The sequence below is a fragment of the Nycticebus coucang genome, chromosome 10, assembly GCF_027406575.1.
Source record: "Nycticebus coucang isolate mNycCou1 chromosome 10, mNycCou1.pri, whole genome shotgun sequence".
Lineage (NCBI taxonomy): Eukaryota > Metazoa > Chordata > Mammalia > Primates > Lorisidae > Nycticebus > Nycticebus coucang.
In genome coordinates, this window is record NC_069789.1 from 121,625,596 (window position 1) to 121,640,829 (window position 15,234).

Here is a 15,234-nt window from a genome sequence, read left to right on the forward strand (position 1 = left end):
GAGGTTGCTGCGCACCATGGCATTCTACCGAGGGTAAGTCAAGGACTCGGAGGTCAGGATCCAGGGAGTTCAAATTTGGGGCCAAAGGTTCAGAAAGCCTAGGGAATCTAAGGCAAGGATCAGGGATAGGGTGAGAGGCTGGATCCTAGGTACTCACACTGCCACCTGGCACTCCAGTCCGGTCCCACAGCAGAGTGAGCTCGCTGTGCCCAGGGCCTGCTGAGCCATTGAGCTGGCCCCGGATCTCCACTGCATATTTGTGGCCCCGCCCAGGCAGTGGGAAGAGGCGAGCAGACCCTGGGCGCTGTAGCCGCCTTGTCTCCTTCTCCTGCTGAGCCACCCAGCGCCCTACCTCCTCCTGGGTAGGGGTGAGTGACACACAGGGGCCTCAGACCCCTGAAACCTTCAAGAGCCCCAAACCCACCTTGACCAGGGCTCCTTAGGTCCTGAGAACCTCCATGGTGGCCTAGCCCCACCCCCTAGTGACCCACCTCCTCCTCAGGAGACTCTGACACCTTAGGGAAGTCTGACTCAGACCTTCCTCACTTTCAACATTTCCTCCAAATTCTCTTTGCAAACAAAAACCCCAGCGCCCTCCCACTTCCCATGCCTATGATTTCTCCCTAGTCTTCCCAGAACCTTCAAATCACCACTTATGCCCTGTACAACACCCCCAGCCCCCACATTTACCATAACCCCATCCCCCGAATGTCCCAAGCACCCTCACCATGTTATCTGTGTCAGGGCCACGGGCCATCCGGGCCAGGACATGTAGGCGCTGGGCCCGAGCCCACACGGCCACATCCTCAGCCCCAGGCCCAGCTGGCCCTCCTGGCAGCAGGGGGTGGATGAAGCCACGGTAGACCAGGGATACATCTGTCTCTGCGCTGGGTGTAAGGGTGATAGTCGTACTACGGACAATTGAGACCTGCACCAACCAGGGATAGGGTGCATGTATGAGTCCCTCTCTGGCCTGTCCCAAGTCTCCACCACTCCAAGCCACATCAGAGCCAAAAAAGACAGATCAACCCAACCTTCATACCTGTTTTTCCCAATGGGAGACTGAGGCCAGGGGCAAGGACTAGGTGACTTGCCAAAGGCCACTCTGGGAGAAGAGGGACTCAAATTCAGACAACCATGGTTCCAGAATCCACCTCTACCTCTGGCCTGGCCCCTGCCTACTTACATCTCACCTTAAAACTCCAGGACCAGACCCTTCACTATCTTCTTCCCCAAATCCCTACCTTTCTACCTAAGCCCTTCAAAGCCCAGATCAACAATCAAAGTGATGGACATAGTAGACAATTTATTTTGCCAGTGTGTGATTTTGTAATAGCAGAAAACTGGAACAACCCATGTTCATCAGTGGGAGGCTATTTAAATAAACCACAGCACTTACAGTGTTAGAACATAAATGGAATATTGCACAGCTATTAAAAAAAAAAAAAAAGAATGGGGGTGTTTTCCAAGTTCTGTTATAGGAAGCTTGCCAGGCTGTGTTAAGAAAAAAAAGGAAGTGGTATTATAATATAGATAATATACTACTTCATGTGTGCAAGGAAGAAAAATAGTAAAATGGGGCGGCACCTGTGGCTCAAAGGAGTAGGGCGCTGGCCCCATATACTGGAGGTGGCGGGTTCAAATCCCGGCCCCAGCCAAAAAAAAATAGTAAAATGTCACATTTACTTGCACTCGGATAGATTCTGGAAGGATATATAAAAAGAAAAAAAAACCAAATGGATTTTTTGGGGAGGTATAGTGATCTTAAATTAGGGCAGTCCCAGGGCCAGATAATTCTGGGTCACTGGAGGGGTGGGGAGTGGGGTAAATGAAAGAGATTTGTCAATCAGAACTTTTTATATCATGTGAATATATTGCCTATTTTAAAAATCAATAAAGGGCCACTATGGAAACAGTTTGGAGGTTTCTCAGTAAGTTAAATATAGAAATACTATGATCCAGCAATTCTTCTCTTAGGTATATATACTCATCAAGAAGTAAAAACAGGGGCGGCACCTGTGGCTCAGTCGGTAAGGCACCGGCCCCATATACCGAGGGTGGCGGGTTCAAACCCGGCCCCGGCCGAACTGCAACAAAAAAATAGCTGGGCGTTGTGGCGGGTGCCTGTAGTCCCAGCTACTCGGGAGGCTGAGGCAAGAGAATCGCTTAAGCCCAGGAGTTGGAGGTTGCTGTGAGCTGTGTGATGTCATGGCACTCTACCGAGGGCCATAAAGTGAAACTCTGTCTCTACAACAACAAAAAAAAAAAGTAAAAACTGGTGTTTAGGCCAGGCGAGGTAGTTCATGCCTATAAACCTAGCACTCTGGGAGCCAGAGATGGGAGGATCATTTGAAATAAGGAGTTCAAAACCAACCTGAACAACACAGTGAGACCCCATCTCTACAAAAATAGAAAACAGTAGCCTTTGGCCGGGTGCAGTGACTCCCACCTGTAATCCTAGAACTATGGGAGGGTAAGGAGGGAGGACTATTTGAGCTCAGGAGTTCAAGATCAGCCTGAGCCAAGGGTGAGACCTAGTCTCTACTAAAAATAGAAAAACTAGCCAGGCATTGTACTAGGTGCCTGCCATCACAACCACTAGGGAGACTGAAGCAGGAGGATTACTTGAGACCAGGAGTATGAAGTTGTGAGCTATACTGATGCCATAGTACTCTATCCTGGGCCACAGAGTGAGACTCTGTCTCAAAAAAAAAAAAAAAAAATTAGCTGGGCATGGTGGCATATACCAGTTACTAGGGAGGCTGAGGCAGGAGGATCACTCGAGCGCAGGAGTTTGAGGTTGCTGTGAGCTACGATGATGCCACTACTTTCTAGTCTGGGTGACAGAGCAAGACCCTGTTCCAGAAAAACAAAAGCAAATTAAAAAATAGGTGTTCAAACAAAAACCTGTACACAAAATGTTCATAGCAGCATTTTTCACCACAGCCAAAAGATGTAAACAATCCAAATGTCCATTAGCTGATGAATGGGATAGACCCATACAAGGGATATTATTTAACTATAAAAAGAGCTCCTTTTGAATTAAATTACAACATGGATGAGCCTTGAAGATGTTTGCTAAGTGAGAAAGAACTCAGACACTAAAGGCCACATATTGTATGACCTCATTGGTACATTGGAAGTAATCAGTACATCCAGAGCTGGCAAATCTGGAGACAGAAATCAGATCAGTGGTTACCAGGGATGGGAAGGGGGGAGTAAAGATGACACTAAATGAGCCCACGTTTCTTTTTGGGGTGATGAAATGTTCTGTAACTAGACAGTGGTAATGGCTGTGCAATATTATCAATATGCTAAGCATCACTAATGGTAAATTTTATGTATATTTTACCACAATACAAAAATGCTTTAAGTCCACAAAGAAACTTAGACCCTGGCTTGGTGCCTGTAGCTCAAGCGGCTAAGGCACCAGCCACATACACGAGAGCTGGCAGGTTCAAATCCAGCCCAGGCCCACCAAACAACAATGACAACTACAACCAAAAAATAGCTGGGCGTTGTGTGGGCACCTGTAATTCCACCTACTTGGGCGGCTGAGGCAAGAGAATTGCTTAAGCCTAAGAGTTGGAGGTTGCTGTGAGCTGTGATGCCACAGCACTGTACCCAGGGTGACAGCTTGAGACTCTGTCTCAAAAAAAAAAAAAAAAGAAAAGAAAAGAAAGAAAAAAAAAAAACTTAGACCCCTTGAATGTAAAGGCTTTGGGGGTAGTAAGAGTGATATAGATCCACTTGGAAAAAACAAACCCTAGGACCAGGGCCCCATCTCCTGGCTTCTCACCTTGTCAGGCTGGGAGGTGTTGGGAGGCTGCTGGAAGGTGAGCAGGTGCAGGCCAGGCAAGAAGCTCTGGGTGACGCAGGCCTCCAGTGATGTGACAAAGACTGGCACGGGCCCCCACCAGCCCACAGTGCCTGAGATCTGCTCCCCTCGGCAGCGGGCCTGCTCTGAGAGGACAAGGGGCAGAAGGTTGGGGAAGATCAGTGTGGGGTGCTCTGCCACCCCTCCCCTACTGCCACTGGACACTCACCAGGCCGAGGCAAGCAGCTCTCATTGTGCACACACCAGCCCAGGGCACCAGGTCCCCGGGGAGGGGCTGTAGGGCTGCTGAAGGCCAGGCATGCCTGGCAGTCACCCAGGAGGCGACCCAGGCCCAGACAGCTGGCAGCAGGACACTGCAAAGAGGGCAGGGAACAGGGCTCATTGTCCACAGGGACTCAAGGGATCTCAAGGGAAGGGCTATGGACACAGGGCCCCTGGGGGGAAGGGGTTAGGAAAGTGGAGAACAGGGAGTTGAAGGCAGGGTTGGAATGTAGGGGGGGAATCAAATGGTTGGGGGTGGGGTAAATGCAAGGGACAAGGTCACAAGCTCCAAAGTATTGGGAGGGTGGGTTCAGGAGTCAGGAGTCAGGAATGGTGGTCTCAGGGGTAAAAACATTAGGGGAAAGTTCCTGTCCACTTGGTTTAGGCAGAGGGAGATACTGAGGGCAAGCCTCTGTGCTAGGGACAGAGGGTCAGGACAGTCACTCACAGCCCCAGAGGGGGTCCCAGGAGGGGGTGCAGCTTGGCAGGCTCCCTGACACCAACTGCATTCAGGGTCTCGGGAACAGACACTGTGGTCTGTGTACATGGAGCAGTAGTCCAGGTGGTACTGCAGGGACATGAAGGGACCAAGAGGAAGCTGCTCCAACCTGGGCCTGCCTCCCAAGCCCTCACTGATTTTAGTTAACCCAAAGGACCCTGACTACTCAGCACCTGGAGGGTCCCCATCTGTTCCTTCCCCACCCTCAGGGATCTTCTACCTCCTCTTCCCCCACCCCCAGGGACCTCTTTCCTTCCTAGGTGGCCCTAGGAACTACCTCCCAACTTTCTCCCTCCCCTGTGGAATCTATGCTACCTCCTTCCCCAGATACCCTTTCCCTACTACCCCAGTGCTCACGTCAGGGGCAGGTGCCTGGAACACGAAGGGGGGCACCTTGTAGGCCATCAAGTCCCCGCGGGGCCGGCCGCTGTACCCCCCAGCCACCAACAGGACACTGCCACCAAGCACCGCTGCCACATGTGAGTACCGACCACTGGGTGGCGCTGCTCGACCTAGGTGAATACAACCCCCACCCCAGAAACATTAGACTCCCAACCTCCACCACCACCTCCATGGCTCCCCTGCCCAGGGAGCTATCCTCAATTCTCCAAAGCCTCAGCCCAAACTTCTAGTTGCTGCTCAAAACCCTCATGCCCGGGGCGGCGCCTGTGGCTCAGTGAGTAGGGCGCCGGCCCCATATGCTGAGGGTGGTGGGTTCAAACCCAGCCCCGGCCAAACTGCAACAAAAAAATAGCCGGGCGTCGTGACGGGTGCCTGTAGTCCCAGCTGCTCGGGAGGCTGAGGCAAGAGAATTGCGTAAGCCCAAGAGTTAGAGGTTGCTGTGAGCCGTGTGATGCCACGGCACTCTACATGAGGGCAGTACAGTGAGACTCTGTCTCTACAAAAAAAAAAAAAAAAAAAAAAACCCTCATGCCCAAAGAAACTCTCCCAGCCTGACCCTCCACTAACCTAGTGGTAATTCTCTCACCTCTCTGACTTCCCACACCCTGCCCAAATCATCTTTCAGACAGAGCATGATCTTTGGATTCAGAAAGACCTGGTTGTAAATTCTGGGTCTATCACCTACTTGGGTTCAAATCACGGATCAACAACTGATCAGCCGTATGGCCTTGGTCAGGAGACTGAACTTCTCTGCATCTTGGTTTCCTCTTCCATAAATGGAACCATTATCCCACCCTCTAGGAGCTGGGAAGGCTGGAGAAGAATCTGCTGAGCTCTCAATAGGCTGCCCAGGTCTCCCGATTTTTGTCTAGCACCAACCTGTCTTCTGCTGACAGCCTGATTCTCCTGTGAAAAACCACCCTCTCCCATCCCCAGTCCCTAAGGTTCAAGTATAGTTGTCCCTGCCTCAGGCAGAAGTGGGGCCTTAGCCCAGGCCTATCAGTCTCAGCGATTAGCTCAGGGATAAGTACACTATCCAATTTCTACAATTCATGGGGATAAGGCACTCTCTTCTCTCTGGGCATTTAAGGTAGTAAGATATAATCCAAGAGCTCCTTATGAGCATCCATAAAAGGCAAACCTGCTAGCGACCACAGTAAACCCAGCTGAGAACTGGAGAGAGGAATGGTTGATGCCATCACATGAGTATCTGGATCAAGCCCCACCTGACACTAGCCCCTGTAATTTTCACTCAAATGAGCCAAGAAATTCTCCTTTTTGCTTAAGCCAGTTGGGTTGGGTTTCTGTCACTTATAGCCAAAAGTCTCGACTGACAGATAACTGGTCAGTGAATGGTAACTTCCCCATCCTCTAACCTATAGGCTCTATAAGCACATGGGACTTGGCCCAAGGAATCACACACTGTGAAGGAGAAAAAAGCCTCCAGAAACCTCACACTGGTGCTGAGCACAGTGGCTCACGCCTCTAATCCCAGCCCTCTGAAAGGCCGAGGTCGGTAGACTGTCTGAGCTCAAGAGTTTGAGACCAGCCTGAGCCTGAGACCCCATCTCTAAAAATAGCAGAGCATTGTGGCGGGTGCCTGTAGTCCCAGCTACTTAGGAGGCTGAGGCAAGAGAATTGCTTTAGCCTTAGAGTTTGAGGTTGCTGTGAGCTATGATGCCACAGCACTCTACCAAGGGTGACAAAATGAGACCCTGTCTCAAAAGAAAAAAAGAAAAGAAAGAAACCCTACACTATTCCCTGCCCACTAAAGGGGCCTACAGGAAGGACTGGGATAGTCAGAGCATACCTATAACAGAAGCCTCAAATGCCAGGCCTAGGCTTTATTACTAATGGTTACACAGTTTCATTGGGATCCTTCCTCCTTCCCACCCCTTAAATGATAATGTTCCTTTCTTATGCCTATCCCCTCTCTCTTCTTTTCCAGGGAGAAGTCCACAGCCCCTGAAATAACATGGTCAGCTTGTGGACACAAGTATCTTGGAAGAGAAGGCCTGTGACTTTCCTCATTCTCAAAGCAGTCTATGATCTAATGAGTGGGAAAGGTTTCTCCACACCGCCTCTGGCAAGCTCTCTGGCCCTGCAGAGGGACCCTCATTGCCATTAGAAACAATGTGTCAGGCCATTTCATGTGGCATCATCCTTCAGCATCACCTCAGTTTGCTCTCACAATGGCCCACGGGCATGTTATATAATCCTCCTTTTATAGATGAGGAAAGTGAGGCACAAAGAGATTAAGTGATGATGGTTTTATTTATTTATTTTTTTTAGGCTGGTCAAGTGACGCAGTGGGAGTGGAGAAGGAACAAAGGAATCTGCAACTGATTATGATCAATTAGTTGTAAACACCACTGCACTCGGACTAGGCATGATAATGGTTTTGTATAGGTGGTTGTTCGCTGCCAGTCATCCTGGTTCTGCTACTTGCCCACTATGACCTCAAAAAAGTTGCTATTTCTTAGGCATTTCCCTGAGGCAAGTGGCAAAGCCTAGAATGGAACTTAGATCTGATGTCTCCAAAACTGCCTCCCATCCCATCCCAGGCTTGCCTCCTGAAACTGGTTCCAGCAGGGTGTATGGCTCACCCCAACAAGGACCAAGGTGGCTAGAGTCTAGATTCACTGCCAGGGGAGGTGGGTCCCTCAGGGAAAGAGAAGGACCACTCACCCTCAGGAGTTCCGGGGGGGGCAAGTTCAGCCCCTGATACCCACTGATGGCAGCCAAGGTGGTAGAAGAAGATGCCATCTTCATAGCACTTTTCTTCCTGGTAATGGGTGTGCACATTGCCCCCTGGGAAAGGAGGAAAAGGGCACGGCTGGCAAGCCTGGGGTGGAGTCAGCCCACAGAAGGAGCCTCAGCTCAGGTTTGGCTCGGGGCCCTTACAGGCAAGCAGGGGGATAGGAAGCTGTTACCATAGACCACCATGTAGTTGCCCAGGACACTGGCCGTGTGGAAGGCACGCTCCCTTGGACCCTGAAGTCCATCCCGGCCCTTCAGTGTTGTCCAGACCCGCCGATCTACGTGGAATAGCTCAGTGGAGTTCACCCGCACAGAGAACCTATAGGAGAAGGGACAGGGCAGGGGCTTGGGGTAGGAAGTGTCTCTCTCCATCCTCTGGGCACTTAACTATGTGATCACCCAGAGTTGAGATTGGCTGTGACTGGGTCTATGTCTCCTCTGATCTAGAAGTTTCCTGTGGATAGGACTTATCTGGGTTATCTATATAACCAGCCTGGTAAGCACTAAACAAGGGTTTGGTGAATGGATAGATGGATGGGAGTGCGGGGGAAAGCAACTGACTAAGAGATTGAATAAAAGATCAGAGAATGTGTGAGTGGGTAAGTGAATGGAAAACAAATGAAAAAACGAATGACTGAATCACCACCCAAGTCTGTTAGTGGGCAAAGACCTCTAAAGACTAAAGGCCCATGGTTTTGTAGAGCAGGAGTTGTGGGCAGGTCACTTACCGGGCAGTGGAAGGCCGGTGTCCACCATGGACCAGCAGGGCACGGGAGGGAGCATGGAATACCATGGAGTGGCCAGTGGCAGCAGGAGGCCGCCCACCTGCCGGAATCACCTGCTCCCAATATCCCCCACTGATGCTGTCGAGGCGGAAACGGAAGAGGCCGGAGGAGAAGAGGTCATGCTGAGTGCGGCCCCCAGACACGTAGAGCCAGATGTCATCCACCAGGGCAGCTGCATGACCTGCCAGGCCTGGGGGCCCCCAGGAGCTGGAGGCAGCTGGTGCCAGGAGCTCCCAGTGGCCCCTGCCCAGCGGGCTAAAGGCCCACACGTCATTGGTGAGTGAGCCATCAGCCAGCTCACCACCCATGAGCACGAGGGAGCCAGCCCAGGCCACAGCCACATGGGAGTGACGAGCAGCCTATGAAGAAGAGACAAGAAGATAAAGATGGAGAGGGAAAGAGATGGGGACACAGAGAGAGAGCCAGAGCCAGGCACAGACAGGGACATTTAGAGAGGCAGTGAGAGAGAGACAGACAACGAGCAAGACAGAGACAGGCAAAGAGAGACAAGAAGAGGCAGACACAGAAAGACAGAGCCATCTGAACAGAAACAGAGAAGGTGAGACAAAGAAACACAGTAGGAGACGGAAGAGGCAGGGAGACAGAATCACAAGGAGAAATGACAGAGAAAGAGAAACAGACCCAGAGAGATGGAGACACGGGGACCCCATGTAGAAGACCAAACGTCAGATGGACAAAAATGGAGGGACGGATAGAGATAAGAGACACACAGAAAGATAAAATATAGAAAGAGGTAAAGGAAGTGGAGGAAGACAAAGGGAAATCAGACAGGGAAAAGGCAGACACAAGGAGAAGTAGGTTTCCATATCAAGCTGTGAAGGCAGGGGGAATCTGGGGTGACAGAGGGCAGACTAGGGGTCCTGGCTAGGTCTGAGAGGACAGGTTCCTCCAGCCAGGACACAGGAGGGGCCCATACCGGGGCAGGTCTCAGGTCCCAGCTCTCCCAGGTGTTGGTGGAGAAGTTATACAGGACGAGGTCACCCAGTGCATTGTTGAGGTCCTGGCCTGTGGAAGGGGGTGGTCTCAAGCCCTAGCCACAGGGTGCCAGATCTCCAGACCCCAGACACTCACCCCATCTGCTTACCTCCAAAAACAGCCAGCAGCCCTGGTGGGGACAGGAAGGCACCAGCTGCCCCAATACGGGCAGAGAAGGCAGGGTCCCCAGCACTCACATTGTGCCACCAGCCAGCCCCCTGGTTCTCCCACAGGTGCAGATCACAGGCACGTCCCAGGAAACCAGGCTCACAGCGGCATGGTCCCAGGGGCTAAGGGGAAGGGAATATAAAGGCAGAAACAGAGGGAGAGAAAGTGACAGAGAGATGAGAGATGAGACAAAGAAAAAAACAAAGCCAAAGTGAGACAGAGAAAAGAGAAGCAGGAAAGACAGATGGGAAGGGAGAGAATGGAAAAGAGAGACAGAGACAGGAAAAGGGATACAGCCGAACAGACAGTGAGAGAGAGAAACAGGGGACACAGAGACACCACCAGAGGGAGGCAGAGAGGTAGAGAAAAGAGGACAGACCAACAGAAAAAGGAAAGACCCAGAGAGAAAAATGAGAACAGATAGAAAGAAGACAGGTCGGAGAAGAGCTAGTCAGTGAGCCCAAAGTTCAGCCTGGGCCAAAAGAGCTCAGACTGAGGGAGATCAAGGCAGGAAGGGCTCCAAGCGTGATACTGATCCAAAGCTGGATGTGTACAGCTTAGATGCAAGGTCAGTGGTGAAATGTGGGAAGTCATGGCAGAGAGTCCAAGGCCACACCGAGCGGCGGGGTAGGAGGCAGGAGTTGGGCCTGGAAGAGGAAGGAGGGTGATGCCCACAGTGACAGTGAAGTGTATATGAGCGCAGGATGGGCTCAAGTAGGGCAGAGACAGGCTGGAGTAGCCAGTGGGGGTAGGACTTGGAAGAGGAAGGGACTGAGTATCCTGGGAGAGTGTGGGGAGAGTTTCATGCTAGAGGTGGTCAGATCTAGAAGAGTACAGTGGGTATGGTCACAGATCAAGGCCCCAGAGGGACAATGGTGGGGACAAGCTCACCGAGGCACAGATGCCATGGCTGCCACAGTAGGCTGAGCACTCCTGCAGACTGCAGTCAGGGCCACCCCAGCCCGGTTCACAGGTGCACACACCTGGAGGCCGGCACTGCCCGTGGCCTTGGCAGCCACCCGGGCACAGGGAGAAGCGGAAGGAGGCATTAAAGCCCAGCAGGTTGTAGTTGGCATCACTGAAGAGGTGCAGCAGCATCTGTAACACAAGGTGGGCTGGGCTCTGGGGACTAGACTGGGAGGGTACTTCACTCCTGCCCCATCCTAGGGACCCACCACCCCACATCCTTTCTCTCTCACCATCTTCCTTTGTCCCTGTGTGTCTCTGCTGCTCTCTTGTTAGCTCCCTGTCCCTCCCCTTCTTTTTCATCTCCCTCCATACAGCTATCCCTCTCTCTCCCATACCTCACCCGGATCCTCCAGCCACAGCCCAACAGCCCCTGTCTCTACCAACCTTGCCTGAGGAAGCCTCAATGGGTGGAGGCCGGGTGCTCCCACTCAGACTGGCAAGAAGTGGTCCTCGGGGGGAGTCGCCATCATACACAAACAGGTAGTCATATGTGCATTCCGTATCCAGGAAAAGGAAGTCCAGCAGGATCCGGTGCTGGGGGCTTGGGGCTGGGAGGTGAGCATAGAGGGGCCAGGTTCAAAAGCAGACCTGCTCCCCAAGCCTCTATGCAGCTCACCCACAAACACCAGACCCTGCTCCTGGTGAAACTGGGGACGCTCAAAGACGGGTAAGACTTGGGCTCTGCCTTGGAGGGACTCCTGGTCTTATAATTCAGGGAAGTCAGAGCTGTGATAGCCAGAGGGACAGGAGCCCAGAAAAAGAATTATAGTATCAGCCCGAGAAAGGTCTCCTGAAATCAGGCTGAATGCCTGCTTCAGCCCAGATGGGAAAATAAAGTGCAGAGACAGGAAACCCCATCCCCACGGTCACATAGAGCAGCCACCACATTGTTCCCGAGGTCTCATTCTTCCTGTCTCTGCTTAAGCTTCAGACATGCCCAGGCTGGAGGGTCATGGCCCAGGCCCTGGCAGAGAAGTATACTCCCAGTGAGGAAAGGGACTCCAGGAGAGTCCCCTATTTCCAGGTGAACAGAGTTCTAAGAGAAGAATTCGTCTTCCCCCTGAATAAAGGCCTAATCCCAGAGCATCATAGTTCCCCTCTGTCCCCAGAGTCTCATCTCTCCGTTTCTTGTGGCTATGGGCACAGGGTCTGAAACCAGACTGCCCGGGCTCAAATTCTGACTCTGCCACTGAATAGCTACTAGTTGTGTGACCTTAGGCAAATAACCTACCCTCTGTGGATCTGTTTCCTCATCTGTAAAGTGGGGATATACTGTGGTAGATTCAAACCTCAGGCTGCTTCTCCCACAGAAAGGTGAGAGCTAATTCTCTGCCCCTCACATCTAGTAAGAACCTCAGTGATTTGCTTTACCAATGAAGAACAGCAGGCTTGGCGCCCCTAGGACAGTGGTTACGGCACCAGCCACATACACTGAGGGTTGGCGGGATCGAACCTGGCCTGGGCCAGTTAAACAACAATGACAACTGCAACCAAAAATAGCTGAGCATTGCGGCGGGCACCTGTAGTCCCAGCTACTTGGGAGGCTGAAGCAAGAGAATTGCTTAAGCTCAAGAGTTTGAGGTTGCTGTGAGCTACGATGCCACAAAGTGAGACTCTGTCTCAAAAAAAAAAAAAAATAATAATAATAATTAAAAAAAAAAAAAGAACAGCAGAGGCTGGGCGCAGTGGCTCATGCTTGTAATCCCAGCACTTTGGGAGGCTGAGGCAGGAAAATGGCTTGAGGCCAGGAGTTGAGAGCAGCCTGAGCAACATAGCTAGACCAGGTCTCCATGAAAAATTAAAAAGAGAGAGAGAGAAAGAGAAGTGATGCTGTGGAACCTCCAAGGCTAGGTCATAAAAAGCCTTGCAGTTTTCACCTGGGCCTCACAGAATGCTCCTTCTCAGAACACAGCTGTCACACTATGAAAAGCCAAAGCCACAAGAAGAAGCCACACATAGGCATTAAAGCCGACAGCCTCAGTTGAGCTGCCAGCTGCCAGCCAGCATCAACTGCCAGCCCTGGAGGGACCTTCCTGGACATCTAGCCCTGGTGAACATTCAGATGATTGCAGCCCCACCTGACATTCTGATTGTGACCATGTAAGAGGCAATAATGCACATAACATGCGTGCAACAGGGCTTAGTCGGTGCCAATTCCCCTGAAGCTGTCTCACTCTGTCACTTGGGCTAGAGTGCTAGAGTACCATGGCCTCTCAGCCCAGCTCACAGCAACCTTGAACTCCTGGGCTCAACTCAAGCGATCCTCCTGCCTCAGCCCCCTGAGGGCTGGGACTACAAGCACCTGCCACAACGCTAGTAGAGACAGGGTCTTACTTTGGTCAGGCTGGTCTTGAACTCCTGACCTTAAGCAATCTTCCCACCTCAGTCTCATTGAGTGCTAGCATTACTGGCATGAGCCACCACACCTGGCCACTATTCTTGTTCTCTGCCAGGTCCTGGTTCAAGGTATCTCTGGATACCATCTCCCACACTAGGGGGCTCCGTGGGACCACTTCAGGCAGCTCAGGTGAATCCTCTGGGCTAGAGAAACTAGGAGTCCTGATTCCAGCTCTGCCCCTGACCTGCGAGAGTACCCTAGGCCAGCCTCATCCTCCATAACCCTCAGTTCACTCATCTGAATCCTGAAGATACTCATCCACTGCTAACAATGGCTGTGTGATCTTGGGCCAGTTCCATGGACCCTCTCAGCCTCAGCTTCCTTGACTACAAAATGGGATAATTTTCCCCACCGAGGCTGGTATGAACATTCAACCAGATGATTACTCTCACCTGTCAGCCCAGAACCAGGGTGCTCAATAACATGTCCTGCCAAGGCCTCATCCTCTCCCACCAAGACCATTGATCCTGCCTACTTTTTGGCCTTCTGGCCTCCAGTCTTGCCCTAACATGGGTTTCTGAAGGATCTCCCCAAGTCAATTTCTGGCCCTGGCCCTCCTCTGCTCAAAAGTACTACATGGCTCCCCACCCTGAAGAAAGTAAAGCTGCCTAACCTGGTGTTTAAAACCTGACCTTGTCTCCTATCACTCCACTGCTGGCAGGTCTATCAGGAGCTGGGCATTTACACAAGCTTTTCCCTCCATCTGCAACATATTTTTCCTTCCAATCAGCCAAGTTCCACTCTTCTCCCTCCCCTTGGCTGGGTTAGGAGCCCCTCTTCTGGGTTCTCATATCCCGTAACGACTTTCATTCATTGGGCTACGACCATCTAAGTCCAGGTCTGTCTCCCCTGCAGCCTACAAGGCCCACAGGGCAGGGCCTAGACCTGGGCCTAATTCCCTCCCCAACATTGGCCAGGCCAAGGTCTGGTGCTGAGCAAGGACTCAGGAAATACTGGATGATGGAATGAAGAAGTGCACAAAAGTTAGAATACTGAAACTGGCAGCTCTCCCTCGAGCTGTGCCCAGAGCTCCCAGAACACTGCACACAAATCCCCACCTGTGGCGAATGCAGAGATCCATTTGGCCAGACCAGGCAACCAGACCTCCCAGAATCTTACCAGCCTCAACTAAACTATACAGCTCTATTCCTGGAATCACAAGTACATCTTTGTCAAGTGCTTGCAGGAGGCCGGCTCACCATCTGCCTTCCCCAAGTTCCTCCCTAAGTTCAAGGTCTCCTGTTTCCACTCAATCCCCACACCATTCCAGACAGAAATCTGATCCCAAACCACCACACCTCAAAACCAGGATGCCTCTTATTCATGAGGATGTTATGAAGTCTAGGCCAGATAAAATGTGAAGTGGTATAAAAGTAAGTGGGCTGGTCACTTTTGGTTTTTTTTGCAGTTTTGGCCAGGGCCGGGCTTGAACCCGCTACCCATGGCATATGGGGCCGGCACCCTACTCCTTGAGCCACAGGCGCCGCCCCCATGGTCACTTATTTATTTACTTATTATTTTTTTTTTTTTGGTCGCTTATTTTTTAATAGATGGAAGAAGATGTGGGTTCTTAGAGGTGACAGGCATTGGGAAAGATAAGAGATGAAGAGAGAGGTTGGGAGATTTCCCAGACTCTTCCTACATCCCAGAATCCAGCCAGTTTGTCCCCATGTCTCACTGGTGAAACTCCACAAACATCCCTCTGCACTCTCCAAGCCTCTTAGCCCCTTTAACCCCTGCCCCAGCTCAGAACTCATCCTCTCCTTTGAGAAGCTCAGCAAATCTCCAGCCTGCCCCCTACCCAGCCTGAAAGCAATGCCCTACTCCCGCTCAAAATCCTTCTGTGGCTCCCTCATCAACTCCAAAATAAAGGCTAAGATGCTCACTATGACATTCAAAGTCCTTCTTCCTGGGCTTTTGGCTCCCTCTTTGCCTCCCAGTCGCTTGTGCAGTCAGACCTAGATGTGGAAACACACCAACTTCCCTCAGGTCTTTATAGAAGTTGTTTGTTCTCTTTTTCCACATAGTAAACTCCTGTGCATACTTCAGAACCCTGCTTCAGTGGCTCCTCCTCCATGTCTTCCAGCAGGTCCTCTCACTCCTGTAGGCCTATCCACGTAGTCCCTGCACTTTCCTGTCTCAATGCTGAGCACTGTCT

The 15,234-nt window shown here is 51.5% G+C and overlaps 1 protein-coding gene across 1 annotated transcript in view; it reads right to left on the reverse strand.

The window, feature by feature from the left end:
• MEGF8 (multiple EGF like domains 8) overlaps window positions 1–15,234 on the reverse strand; it is a 46,928-nt gene that overhangs the window by 27,304 nt on the left and 4,390 nt on the right. Inside the window, exons 2-14 of the mRNA XM_053606538.1 lie at window positions 11,063–11,226; window positions 10,601–10,807; window positions 9,651–9,831; window positions 9,483–9,571; window positions 8,489–8,904; window positions 7,934–8,079; window positions 7,689–7,811; window positions 4,956–5,110; window positions 4,548–4,667; window positions 4,047–4,191; window positions 3,800–3,963; window positions 728–928; window positions 158–358 (exon numbers count right to left, since the gene is read on the reverse strand). Of these exons, the coding sequence (XP_053462513.1) occupies window positions 158–358; window positions 728–928; window positions 3,800–3,963; window positions 4,047–4,191; window positions 4,548–4,667; window positions 4,956–5,110; window positions 7,689–7,811; window positions 7,934–8,079; window positions 8,489–8,904; window positions 9,483–9,571; window positions 9,651–9,831; window positions 10,601–10,807; window positions 11,063–11,226 (2,312 nt within the window). The remainder of the gene's footprint in view (window positions 1–157; window positions 359–727; window positions 929–3,799; window positions 3,964–4,046; window positions 4,192–4,547; window positions 4,668–4,955; window positions 5,111–7,688; window positions 7,812–7,933; window positions 8,080–8,488; window positions 8,905–9,482; window positions 9,572–9,650; window positions 9,832–10,600; window positions 10,808–11,062; window positions 11,227–15,234) is intronic.